At 35.2% G+C, this 14,696-nt stretch overlaps 1 protein-coding gene across 9 annotated transcripts in view; it reads left to right on the top strand.

Annotated features, from left to right (window-relative positions):
- LOC105423600 (uncharacterized) overlaps positions 1–14,696 on the top strand; it is a 383,169-nt gene that overhangs the window by 365,640 nt on the left and 2,833 nt on the right. For 8 of the 9 annotated variants that reach the window (XM_089080981.1, XM_089080983.1, XM_089080980.1 and 5 more), the window contains one exon: positions 289–14,696. This exon is cut by the window's right edge and continues 2,833 nt beyond it. In XM_089080981.1, coding sequence (XP_088937107.1) covers positions 289–577 — 289 coding nt within the window. In that variant the 3' untranslated portion in view covers positions 578–14,696. The remainder of the gene's footprint in view (positions 1–288) is intronic. The other variant, XM_089080984.1, reaches the window with a different exon arrangement.

Below are 14,696 nucleotides of genomic sequence, written 5' to 3'. Positions count from 1 at the left end.
TGTGAACTTACTAAACTATATACTATAACTATCTAAATAATTTAAGACATAATTCAATGCTTATATGGAACGAAATATTTTTGAATGTACAAATTTAAAGTTCGATCATTTCTACGTATTTGCATTACTTCCTACGAATTTGTGTGATATGGATTTCATAACAATTTTACAATCAGGAGCGTATTCACGCGTGCAGATCTCGCAATGCTAAATTTCATCCATGTTCTATTTAATCCAATTTTCCAATAAATGATATCTTGCTTGATACCAATTATATTTTTCTTTCAGAGTTTTCAACAAAGTGAAAAGCAGAAGTGCCCACATGAAATCTCACAGGCCAATACCCTTGCCCGATTCAACGGGTCAGGAATCTAAGCGATCCATGCAACAGTCATCAAAAACGCAACAATCAATGCTGTCGCAGCCAAGCCAACAGCAACAGCAGCAGCAACAGCAGACGGACAATGCTACACCGCAAGCTCAAGACCATCAACAACAACTGTTGCCCGCGAGTATCAGTGACAGCAACACCAAAAATACAACACATTTATGCCACAATCCGACGAGACCCCCATAGGACAAGATCCAAGTAATTAAACTTAAACTACCTTAACGAAGGCTGTAATGATACTGTAGGAAAGTAATATGGTCGCGCGCGGTACAGGCAGGCTTTAAAATAATAGCGACCGTCGCACAATCGTTACGAATAATATTGAAATATCTTTTTATGTAAACAAGACCTTTGCTCACAATGGGGCAGGTTGCGTAAGTGAACTTCCAAGATAGATAGTTTCAAAAACGCCAATACCTCTACCCACGCGAAACTGTATAAGAGAGAGACCGGTAAGTCTATCAAGTCAGATAAACTAATTGAATTTATGAGACTCATATGGAGTATGTATCGTAGTCGGCCGTTCAGAAAAAGACAACATCTATCGTTAATAAAGAGCACGAAGAGTTGTAGAACTCGTAGAGTTTAATGGCGCAGTGATAAAAGGTATTTAACTATCAGCAATCAGAATTCGAGCTCTGTTCAACAAGGAAACAGGGTACTGATCGTAAATATCTTCCTTAACGTGGAAGACGAGATGTCGGCATCATTGTAAGAGAAAACTGTCATTGTCATTGAAAGATGAAGCGAACATACAGATCTTGCGTTTTGTTGAAGACAAAAGATAAATGCGATTATTTAACATGGCCTAGAAAAATCAAATGCAACTTGATAAGTAGACATGCGAAAATCTACTTTTCGCCATAATGAGTGCTGAATCAACAAAACTGAAGGAGATTGACGTGCACCTACAATAAGCGCTCTAACAATTAAACGCGATTTCAGTGTACCTATTTATTATGCACGTGAAATGTTCCCAGATTGTGCCACAAGACATTACTGTTACCTGTTACCCTTTTGCAATTTTTTTTAAATATTTTAGGTTGTTTTCGTTTTCGATTACAGCCGGGAACAGTTTAAATGAAGCCTTATTCAAGATTTTCTTATCGAATAATGAAGACATATGCTTTAATTTCCAAATTTTATAATCATTTGGAATTACAGAATGTTATCAATATTTTATTTAGATAAAAATTATTATAATTATATTAATTACATTAATAATATTAATTTGAATAAACACCGATATAATGGTGAGATAAGCCGCAGTTCGTAAACGGTTCCCGGACTTGTAATGTACAACTTGTTGCACGTTCGCTCTATATAGTTACATTTAGTTTAAATATTATTAGCATATCTAAAATTCGATGAGAATAAGTGAGTCTTATATCATGCGTACATAGGTTTGTTGAAACTCCTTAATTTCTTTACCTCTGTTACTTAGTAGATTAATAGTACACAATTGAATAAAAATTTTAATATATACGATATATGAATATAAATATATATAAATATAAATATGTATAAACACAAATTGATGTAATTGAAAAGAACTCGTTTTAGCTTAGGCAAATGATTCTCTAGGAAGGACGTTGTTCAAGTTTCACTTCAGAGGCGTTTCTCTGCATCGCCGATACTGAATGTAAAATAATGATTATACATACGCCCATACGTACATATTATACATACGCACACTCAACACACAAATACAAAGAATAGAGTACATTTATTAAATAATATTCAATTTCAATGATCATTAAAATAGCTATATGTACATAAGATGTGTACATGTTTGTACATATATAACGTCAGTGTCTGTATGTACAATTAAAATGAACTCTACGCAAAGTAAATAGGCTAGATTTTAGGTTGTTTTAGGAGGGATCTATACATATATATAAAGAAAAATATATATACTTGGCTTCATTTTCTACCTTACTAGAGGCTACGTGGCGAAGCTCTTGTAAAAACAATGACTGGTCACATGTTTCCACAATCTCTATTTTTCTTTTCCGTTCAAAAGTTGTTATAATGATGTTCCTATATGTAAGGTGCCTTAAGCAATCAAAAAAGTTTACTTTTCGCTGATATACCTCGATGATGCACTAAACTAAAATTCCCCCGATTAATGTTACTGCATTTCCTTGATTAAACTAACATTCATAAATCTAAAAACAAAGAAATAAAAATAATAGCTCTAAATATTCGAAAGCATATATTATTTGTTTTCTCTTTTTTATAAAAGACATCAATGTAATACGTATATATGTATAAAGATTTCATAATTTGCATTTTTTGATATTCGGGCTTAGCTATTTAAATTCCATGAAGTTTATCTTTAGTTGAATTTATGTATTTATATATATATATATATATATGTATGTGTGTATATATATATAGGAACATCCCTCACAAATTATTCAGTACATTTAGAACAAAAAACAGCGTGCATTTTATTAAGACAAGTATAATAAATGTACTAAAGTTTATAAAGATTAAAATCTATTTATATATCAAGTTTCATTTATATATTGAAACTCTAAATTGTTATTCAAGAGAATTGCCAATCGTAGATGCTCTGATTCTATCTCGAGAACATTGTTATTGTTAACATTCTTCTTCTTATTAACTTTTACCATTGAATGAATCGCGCACACACACAACGTACACTTTAACTTTTGAAACTTTTCTCAAGTAAACGCAAGTGACTGAGGATACTTAAAAAATCTGCCAAGTCTTCATAAGTATATCAAAATGGCTCTAAATCTTCCATTTGTTTCAAAATGAAAACTATGATTGTAAATGAAGGTCTAATTGTCGGAAATGAAAAATACCTTCTTCAAAGACATTAGATATTCAGAAGTCTGTACTTTAGTACTTATTCTATCTTTATGTATGTCTTATTAATCTTCTCCCCGATCTACAAAAATGTAATGCAAACTAAACATCAAATATTCCGGCCACATCTGCATTATCTATTTATTTACAGACAAGAGATTAATATGAGGGAGTATCGCCAAGGGCACTAATTTAATGCTCATATGATATTATTCGAGAATTAAAACTCATTTGTTCTCTTTGCTAAATTTTCCGGCCTATAATAATCATACAATATAAGATAACAAATTCTATTAAATATTTTCGTGATTGTTAAATTTTATATATGTATTTTAATTCTTTCACTATATTCCTGATATCAAAAAGAGATTCATAAGATTATATTTGTAGACATAGATAATTTTTTAAGCCCATGGAAATACTCCTTTGTAATCCAAACTAAATGATTCTGTAACGGCTGAGTAATAGCTTCCAGTACAAAAGTAAAGTGTAGTATTAGAAAACTATATACTATACTCTAAGATTCTAGAATTTCGAATCTTAAAGTTAGTTTATTTAAGGGATAAAATTGTTATGAATTCCGACCACAAGCTCGGTGCATGGGTCGAATACAACAAAATTAGCAGACATATCATTTAAGACAATACACTTGTTACAGAAACTAAGTTTCTACTAATATAATTATTATTGTACGTAATCTAACTCTTAATCAGATTTAGAACTTCAAGGGAAAAATCATAGGTTAGTAATAAAACGAATATGTATTGGCTGACCAAATCCAGAAGATATGTAATAAATGCAACAATAAATTTTTTTTTCTACTGTCTTAATATATAATTTTTTATGTTCTGTTAGGATTTTAAGATAAATTTAAATCTATATATCACACAAATTTTATACGATGAAAATTGGAGTTAAAAATATTCTATATTTGACAGATATGGTTTTATATTAAAAGAAATTATACTCTGGATTTAGAACAGTAGCAATACAAGATACGTATGGTACTGGAGGCTACTTACTCAGAATGTGGGAAAGGCATGAAACGAAGCAATGAAACAGTAACGAAGATATGCATGAATTGTACAAACGAGTCCCTCCACGTCACAGAAAAAAATGATATATCTATATGAAGAATATATATATAACAAAATGATAACTATGTGATGTATTTAAATGGTATGTGGTATATGGTATTACATATTTGTACATAGGCGGACCCGTGCCATCAACTAGTGAGTTGTACCGATATTGTACTGCCATAAATCGAGTAGCGATGACATCGAGTGAATGGATCTGAACTAATCATCGATAAATCTATATATCATTTTTCGTTTTTGTGCTCTCGTACGTGTATGTGATTAGACGATTAACTTGAAGTTACCAACTAACACTTAACTTAATGGCTGTGCAAATGGAGCATTTTGCACTCATCGACAATTATTAAACCAAGTTTTTTGTTGTTTCATATTTTACATTTTATTATATAACAGTTTATTCATATCGAAAATTACCGTTCTGTTGTTTATTATATTATTCCTGTTTAAGTTGATGTCACATCACGTTTAGATATGTGCTGACATCGCGTGTTTATTTCATTAAAATATTTATTTACATTTATTTTCGAAATCTCATAACAAGCTGACAAAAGACATTAATCGTGATTAATAATTTCGTGCTTGTTTTTATTATAGACGACTACTCTTTATTATATTACTGTACTAATACTATATTGATATTGTATTGATGATTAAAAAGTTTACTGATTCCCGCATTCGCAGTTGTAAATCAAATTGCAAATTCACACACGCATCAAATAATCAGGATTACTATTGGAAGGAAGAAAAAGCGCATAATAATCGAGCAATATGTACAAAAAACAAAGTTAGACATCTTTTCTGGGCAACGAATACTTACGAACGTATCATCATTTTCTAGCATATAGTTGCAGAATTGTTAGTGACATTTTGATATGTTAAATTAATTTCATTATGATCGATAATTTATTAATTATTTGAATAATTACTATTATATAGTAACTATATTATACTACTTATTCTCTTGTTTAAGTAAATTTCGCGCAATATTTCCTACAGAATGTTCAGTGCACGCCATGGCTCGTACGTTGACAAAGCTCTTGATAATCGTTAAATAATTTAGTACTGGTGGAGTTTAATAAGTTGTGGAATATATTGGTACAACTCGATGAAGAAAGTGTAGCGTGGTTATACACCTGAGGAATGTGCTCAAAATATTGTATTAAAGAGAAAAAAAATCTACTAAATGATCATCAACGTTTATGCAAAATTACTCTTAATAAGTGAAAAAAGTTATTACGGATTATTAATATCGTAATCTATCGTCCTCTTACCTATTACCTACTTTAATGTCTATCTCTATACACCAGCATGGTTCTTTATACTCTTCTATTTGATGTTATACTATTCTCTATTAACTTTTACTACAGAACGTATTGTTAATAGTGTTTTTAATGTACTAGAACATGGTCAGCTGTAGAAGAGCCACGCACGTGTCACATCGAGATTTATACGAGAATAAATATTACAATTAAAAATAATGGAGTGCGTTTACATTTGTGAGGTAACGCGAATTCTGACAATTATATACTGCATAAACTCACAATTTTGTATTTTCCGTATTACATTAATGCGTAAACATTGACTTCCACGTAAATTCCCTAAAATATATCTAAGATTCATTTCTGTTATTATACTCAAAGTTATAATTTAATGGTCAGATTGTTACAGTTAGTTCATATGCGAGTTAAAATATGGGACGAGTTAGAGTCATCCAGACTAAAAAAACGTGCACGTTCACGTAACATACTTCCCTTGCTCGTATAAATTGTCGCAATAATTCTAATAGAATGGAAGAGAAACACGTATGCTCGGTAGCAATATATTCAAGCGGTGCGTTTGTACTATCGTTGTTTTCCCATCTCTCTCTGCTCAACTAGATATTACCTATAAATATATCTATACATTTAGAATCCACGTTATACTAGCTATTTCAAACCTAATCACTTAATCAGATTCTTGTCTTGCTCAAAGAGACGCGGGCTCGGAGGAAGCAACACACAATTATCTCTCGTATCCGGACTGTGTAATAAAATCGCTCAAAAGTTGGTGCCATAAGCAATATGGACAATATATTAAATGTGTTATAGTTACGTGTGGACTAACTACAGCTGGCCGACTAAGTTCTGCTTTAAAAAAGCTCGATAAAGAAACGCGTTGTGGTTTGTCTTCCATGAGTGATCGCAAGAGTTTTCAAGATTATACATTTTTGATTGATTTTTTATAAAATTATATTTGTCAAATACTCCAAAATTGTTTGAACAGTAAAATTATCTTTAATATCATTTTTAATTGTAATGTTATTAAATTTGGCAATTAATTATATTACGATTTGCAAAATTTCATTCTCACCGAAACTATCATTTTTCCAAGAGATTTTTTTCTTTATGTATCTCAGATAATCTCGCAATTGGCTCTTGGCAGAAAACTGCAATGCGTTATATAATTAAGCACAGTTCAGTCAATTTCAAGTGCGATGTGGTATCGAGTTGCCGACAAAAGCCTAATCTGGAGCCTATAAAAATGCCAACGAAGCGAGAGGAGAGAAAGAGAGAGAGAGAAATTTGTTGACGAAGAGAAGAAACCTCAAAGGAGGCCTCCAGAACTCCCCCCCCCCCCCACGAAGAAGCAACTCCGCCACATTAGTCTTCGTCGAAGAAACGACATAAACAACGCGGTGAATTATCTGCGAATGCGAGGAATTCGAGAATTCTCTCTTGCGTAAGCCTGCGAAGAAAGAGGCGAATGAAACTTTCATGAAACCGGAGACGGAGAATTTATATAGAAACGTCTCTCCATTGATAACTTCTATTGTCGCGAATTTTTGGCGATCTGTACAATGACTTCTCCGATTCATTAGTCCGATAGATTTACTGATTCGTCGTCTTCTTACATCAGATTTCAGACTTCAATAAATATTCATTTCTTTAGCGAGCGCTTCAATGTATTTGTAACATGAGAATTTTTGAGTGAGAAAGCGAACTCTTGAAATGTACAAGTCATTTAATTTACGAAATAATTGCGGGACGTAGAATTTTCGATTCCTCTTTGTCTAAGTAGAAGCCGCGTACGCGAGTTCATAGTCTGGCGAAAAAAGAGTGCGAGAAAAATGAGAAACGGACTCAAATTATCAGGATCAAGTCCAATTGTAGAAGCTAACCGAATGGCTTAGAAAGGTCAATGAGCGTCTGTGCATCAGTATTACGTTGAAGCGATATTTATATATATTAAACTAGTGATTACATTGCGCATATATACATTTTATTTAATATATACATATATATATATATATATATATATATATATATATATATATTGAATATATGGAAAAGAGGCGATATTACTATTATATACATACATGCATATTAACTCAGATGGTAGCGTACGTGCATGTGTGTATCGCTGCGTATATACATACACGTACGTTCAATATATATTTATATATATATACAAAACTGAGTATGTGTGGTGTACAGAGAGTCAGATGGGCCGAGCGGCCCGTACTTGCTGCGTTAAATGTCGATGTTGTTCGTTAAACAAAAAAAGAGAAAAAAATACGGAAACCCACGGCTTCTTCTGAATCGTGAGTGGCGGGACTTCGGTACACACAGATCAGCGGCGATCACAGCAACCAAACATATAGTCACAATTATAAAAATAATAAAAAGGAAGGAAGAAAAAGAAACAAAGAAATAAAAGACAAGAAACGGGGGCGATGTTTAATATAACTCGCGATCCAGTTTTCGAGGGTACGCACCAGGGGAAGAAATAAAATCGAGAAATCATCGCGTGAAACACGCATCGAGAAGCACCACTGATCGATTTGCGCCATCAGTCGTTGTTGATGGACAGCGTAATCAAAGAGGAAACGAGAAACGATAATCAAAGAGAATGCTAAAAAAAACGTTCTACGTAGATCGACGGCACACATGTTAACATATATAGACGATATATAAGCTTTCGGCCGACCGGATCGTCACAGGTCGGCCTGTCCAGCGATCCGTGTTAAAAAAAAAAAAAGAAAAAACAGGACGCAAGAGGAAATACCGAAAATCCTGCCTCACGACAACACGAGCATTAAGTGTACCATTAAACTCTACTATGATGAGATAGAAAATCGAAAATGTGCGCGCGCGCGCGCGCGCGCGTGTGTGTGTGTGTGTGTGTGTGTGTGTGTGTGTGTGTGTGTGTGTGTGTGTGTGTGTGTGTGTGTGGTGTGCATGTGCGAGAGTAAGAGGGAGCGAAAGAGACAGGACAGGAAGTTTTAATACTGTGTAATTGAATAATCTAACCGTCGTTTATAAATGAATATATATTAAGACAAATACTGAATATATAAAGTAAATATATATTATATATATTATTACTGCATTGCATATAGATAGTATATATATTATATGTACGACGACACATACATATATATGACTATTTTCTTCTATGAATATTGCGTACGTGAGGTGTGTGCTATTTTCATTGTACGTCGGAAGGCGCACCGCGGATCCGTAACGAGATAAAACGCGATCCACTTGAGATTTTAGATCAAAATCCTTCTAGGTTTTTTCAGGTGAGAGCAAATACTTTGACATAGACAAGACTATTTTAATTAATATTTTACTAGGAAGTATAGAAGATAATTCTTCGTAGATTCACTACGTAACTGTATTTCAATCTATTAACTACACACACACACACACACACACACACACACACACACACACACACACACACAAGCATCTTCAAAAAATTTTATTGCCTCATACATCTTCCGCAAATTTAAATCGAATTGGCGGATTATGCTGGGTCGCGATATTATTGCTCTTTAATATCTTAAATATCAATTTCGCGTTGTCCCCCCGCGGCGCGTCTTGCGCCAGCTATCTCAACACCGAGCTATACCAAAAAGCAAATTAATAACAAAAAAAAAAGACATGTATGATGTGTAAGCCAAGTGCCTTGTGTTCTGGTAACTAATCGTTGACTTTTAACTACGATATTAGGGGAAGTGAAAACGAGAGCGAGAAAGATGAAAATGCGAGATGGATGAAGAACTTGTCAATACCAGCTTACGTAAGTGTAAGCGCGTTTTTCAGTGGGAGACGAGGGAGGGATTCCTTTATTTTTAATTGAAAATGGACAAGGAAAGAACTGGATATCCCATCCGTTTGATTCCCGCAAAGTACTCTGCGTTGCAAATTCAGCGAATCTAATAGAATTTAACGAATTTTGTTATTTTATAATATTTATTATTTTATATAATGCTCTCTCTGTGAAAATATGTTAATTGCGTGGCAATTTATTTAGCCAATTCCATGAAATTCAGGTATACAGCAGAACATTGTTTTAATATTATTATCATGTTCTTTCCGGTTAGCTAATTATTTGGAAAATAGACACAAGTTAATTTGTTATTCATATGAAATGTCTATGCTTCCATTCTCTTCTTATCAACTATCATCAAGTTTAAGCAGCATGCTAATATTGTGCCAAAAGAAACTAACGATAGCCAACACGCGTACCTGGTTCCACAATTCAAACTTTCAAAATCATACCTTTGACTTTATCAACTGGTTTCTCCATTTTTCCATTGTTTACATTTATAAGATCTTGTACAATATCATTTTTCAATCGTCAATGAAATTATCTCGACGTTTTTGCAACGCATTGGCGAGATAAAGTGAATGAAATTAAATTTCCACTTTCATCTTCCACAAAATCCAGGCAATAATTCCAAAAACTCCGACTTCTAATCCCACCTTGTTTTCGTTATCAAATCGTAAGAAAGAATATCTCAATCCATACAATCTATGAGGGACACCTGCGATCTCATTTAGCTTCAATAATTTCCGTGATGTTAATAACGCGACACTCAATGGTAGTAAAATCGGTAATATTATCATTTATATCAATAAAATAATTGCAAGTACAAATAAGTACTACAATTTTTACTAAGAATTCGTTGAAAATTGATAGGACGCAGAAGCTTCTTATATGAAGAATATAAGAATGTAAGAATATATTCAAGATAAAAATAGGTAAAGTTTTTAAATAATAAAGATGGCCTTAAGATAAATCAATATCGAAGATATGATCGCACGGAAATCCTTCCACTGAGAATTTAATCACGGAAATAATATAAGCGAGGTGAGAATATTTGGCAGCGTGTCACCGAGATCTACTACATGTGCAAATTCGACAGCGGGATAAGTAAGATCTACCCATTATCCTAACAACGGTTGTTAATAGAGATACTTCTACCGCAGCACAACCAAGGCTCCCGTAAGGAGCCTTTTTCATTCGAAGCGGGCACTGTTTGGTGTTGTGATAAGGGGCAAAGGGGTAGAGCAACAACAAAAGAAAAATAGTCGCGAGTGTTACGTGCGAATGGGACGAGAGAGCCGAGCGAGATGATCGAGTGCGTATGTGCGTTTCTTTCCAGCAATTCTACACTTAACGTATATCTTTCAACTGTAAAACGCTAGCTATGTCTACAAGGAATTGATGTAAATAATAGGTTTCGATAGATAGCAAAAGTGTCGTGGCCGAGGGAGCTCTGCATCCATGACGCACAAGGAAACCGCCTCGCAATCGTGTTTATAACAAACTAAATTCGCAAGTGATCGCATAACCGCATGTTTAAGTTCCTCCAGTGTCGTGCGATTATTATTGTAAAATGCCGATAATTGCGACATGTTCGCGAGACAAATGATATAAGTCCTAAATTAACAAAAGAAAGAAAGAAAATTATGAGGTAGAGAAAAGAATTTTTCCCAGTCCCAGATAGTCCTCTGAGATATTTTTACAAGAAATTGAGTTCCCGCCAGAGATAACGACGTAACGAATATAATAATTATTGCGTATAGAAGCTCGTGCCAAAAACGATGAAGCTCGATGAAGGTGCTAATATCCGTATCTCCTATAGGTGATTTGCAAATTAGTGATCTATTAATAATTGATCGGCGAGCACCGACGGAATTCTCGATTAAACGCCGTGCGGCATTTCGCCTCATGGATGCATTGACGTGGATGGAAAAGACCCCAAGCAGACAATCCTCCGTTAGTTAGTCCTTTAAATGCGAGTTGTGTCACTGATTGCGGGTGTGAATGTTTTACGGAAAGTATTAATTTATAAGGTGCAGATGTAGAGAAGGCCCTGAACGTGTTAGATTCCGTCATAATGATGTTTTTTCGTCTAGATAGAGTATAATGTGAACCTTTGTCGCACGGGCGACGGTGGATACGAGCGTGGATGTATTTCGTGCATTACGCAATGCGACCCGCGAAACAGAAATCAATGCAATCTTACAATCTCTCGGCAAGTCATTCAAAGCGTAATCAACATTTTGAATTTCTACACGCGACGCGATTATTCTTCTCTTTCATAGACATCGCGAGATATGTGGAATTGTATAAGATTTTGTATATATATTATCGTATATATATATATATATATATATATATATATATATATATATATATAAACTAAATAATAAATCGGCGTTGGTATCCACATCAGCTCGTTTGTGTTGCTCTTATATATTGTTAACGATTACTATACCTTCTTCCCAAATGATCTCCTGTGCAATCGGTGCTGTAACGAAGGTTCAGTTGTACGAGCGTTGATTGACATTCACGAAGATGCGCTTTATATGTATAACTTGCGCGATTACATTGGAAAGCACTGTTACGAGGCATTTTCGACGGTCACTCGACGAGATGAGACTCGGCGGTTTACAGCCATTGATGCGAGCCAATCCGCCTATCGCGAAGTCCTAACGCAAAGCGACACCAGTACTTCCAATAAAGTTGTCGCTAATTAATCGTGCGCGAGTACAGCCAGTCTAATTTTATTGTATGTTAAATGTAACATCCCGTAATTATTGTTATCGTTATTATTGCGGTGGCTTTCAGACTTACGGCGGCGTGTCTCAATGTTACCATTGTAACCAAAGCTGATGACGATGATTTACGGTGATGATCGATGCCTGAGTTTGCGTACTTGTATCAGCTCCCCTTGTATCTCGCAAAGATCCGGCGATACGTAACAACGCGCTTACAAAACCAAAGCGAAAATCGACGATCAAGGGATACGCTTTCTCACGAGAACTCAATGTCGGTGCTTGCTACTTTCTTATTATTATTGAACATCGATCTTTCGTCAATAATCAAACCGAGAAATCAAACTGCGTCGAATCACACATTACGAGTTGTTTCAAGTGTCATGCTCTTACGTCAAAGTATTACGATTGGATCGATGAATCGTGAAGATCTACCTCCCTCGATCGTATGAGCGTTCGCGACGAGAGCGAGGAAGATGCTCAACAATCACAATAATCACTGTGCCAAATTGTAATCAAATCATTCAATCAAAAAAAATGTCGAGGCAGCGAGAACCGGGTTAAAAACAAGACTCTACACGTAACAAGAGAAACACAGGAAACCGAAAAAAATCAAAATGCGCTGCTCACAAATCGAGCGATCCGAGTGACAAGAAAGAGTTAATCTTATTCTTCGCGAAAATGAAAAGTATGTAACGTCATCGCGTATCTTTGCTCCCGAATTTTTCGATCACCGATTCTTTTTGCTCAAAAGTAGCAACTGCGCAGACATATTTAAAAATTGAGTTGAATGTGTGAAAAAAGATGGCTCGTTCGTTCTTACTCGTCTCGCTCATTCGCGACATACCGTTCGTTTACCCGGCTCGTCGAGAGCCCTTCGCGGACTTTCTCGCTCCTCAGCCACTGACTCTTTTTAAGATTTAAATACTTTTTAAGCGAGAAAAGAGGAGAGAGAGGCGCCTCGTGGCCCGCAGCGGCGAACGTGTAGTATGCAATAATAACATGTATAAAGAGCATGGATTTTATATGTGTCGTATTCGTACATGGAAAAAAAGCACCCTCACCTCCCCGATCCTTCTCATTTCTGATCGAAACAATTACGTTGCGAGCTAATACTCGTCGTACACGTGACGCAAAACTACCCTCGAGAGTCATTCTCATGATCCGTTGGAATCATTCTCGACAATCAAAAAAATCACATTTAAGGAATTGATCTCTCGATCTCATGTTTTACGAATCTGTTTAGAATAATTCTATCAAAAATGCGTCATATTACTCTAATCTCACAACTGTGTTTTCATATAAATTATTATTTACTAACAATACACAGCATAGTTATTATTTTTATTATTAGATAAAATTGAATTACAATTACCGTATTCGGCGACGGATTCTCGAGGTAGTTTCACGAGGAGGAAGCGCGTCGAATTTTTTCCATTCACGCGCTTCTGTGTATTAAGTGCTGTTAACGATAATCAACGAGTGGATATGTTTCGCATGAAAAGAAAAGAAAATGCCAAAAATCACAGCAGAAGCTTCGAACAGAGAACGGATTCATCTAGAGAATTAACGTCCCGCTCGCGTGTGTCCGCGACGGCGATGTCTCACGAGGATTCTTCGTGTATCTTTAAGTAGCTCATTAAGTGGAAGCAGTATTAAGAATCGTCAAAAGCTGTAATCGGTGTCACAAAAACTGTAAGTCCGCGTCCTTACGCTTATTTGGCGACGCATTTAATGCCAAACGTAGTTATGAGCCTTATAATCCGGCTACGAGTCTTATTTCTGTACGAAAACCGCGAGCGTGTGACGAGAAATGGATACGTGTATTTAGCACCGAATACGCGGTAACGATACAGAATATCTCTTAAAGAATACGTGCCATTAATCGTGACTGGAACGCAAAGCGATCAAGGAACGTGTTACTCGATGTGATCGAGATATCAAGGAGCATTCAGCGTTTCCAGAAAGAATTGCGAGTTAGCTTTATCGAAAGAACGATTAATTTTGATCTTTGTTTACTATGCTTTTATGCCACTTTCTAGAACTAAAAAAAGATATTATCAAGTCGCAATTAAAAACAACAAAGTGAGATACTTTTAGCGCTCGAAATGTGCAAACATGATCCGAATCTGGGATGATTTGTCTTTCTAGTTGTATCCGCTCGATGGGTTGGACGGGTATTTGCTTAAAAAGATACGCCAATTTCCCCTCGACTCTCTGATCATCATCCTTCTGTATGAGAGATACATAATATAAATGTATATACTTATGATTGTCAAAGGTGTCCGCGCATATTTTTATGTATGTCAAGAGTGGAGTTTCGCAGTCTGTACAGATCGGTCAGTGTGTCGCTGTCGTGCTCGGTGTCTTTTTTTTGTATATAAAATGTAAGAGAATACCCCCTACCCCTTGTCTTACCCTATCAATTATGAACGTACGTCCAGCCCTACAGCAGAGAAAAAAGATAGCTTTTTAAATATATGATTGTCTTATTTATTTTTTTTCCTACATGTTTTTTTTTCACGCACGTCATCT

The sequence above is a fragment of the Pogonomyrmex barbatus genome, unplaced genomic scaffold (genome assembly GCF_055798465.1).
Source record: "Pogonomyrmex barbatus isolate J1 unplaced genomic scaffold, ASM5579846v1 scaffold4, whole genome shotgun sequence".
NCBI classification, from domain to species: Eukaryota; Metazoa; Arthropoda; class Insecta; order Hymenoptera; family Formicidae; genus Pogonomyrmex; species Pogonomyrmex barbatus.
Note: the sequence above shows the minus strand (reverse complement) of the source record. Positions and strands in the feature narration are given on the sequence as shown.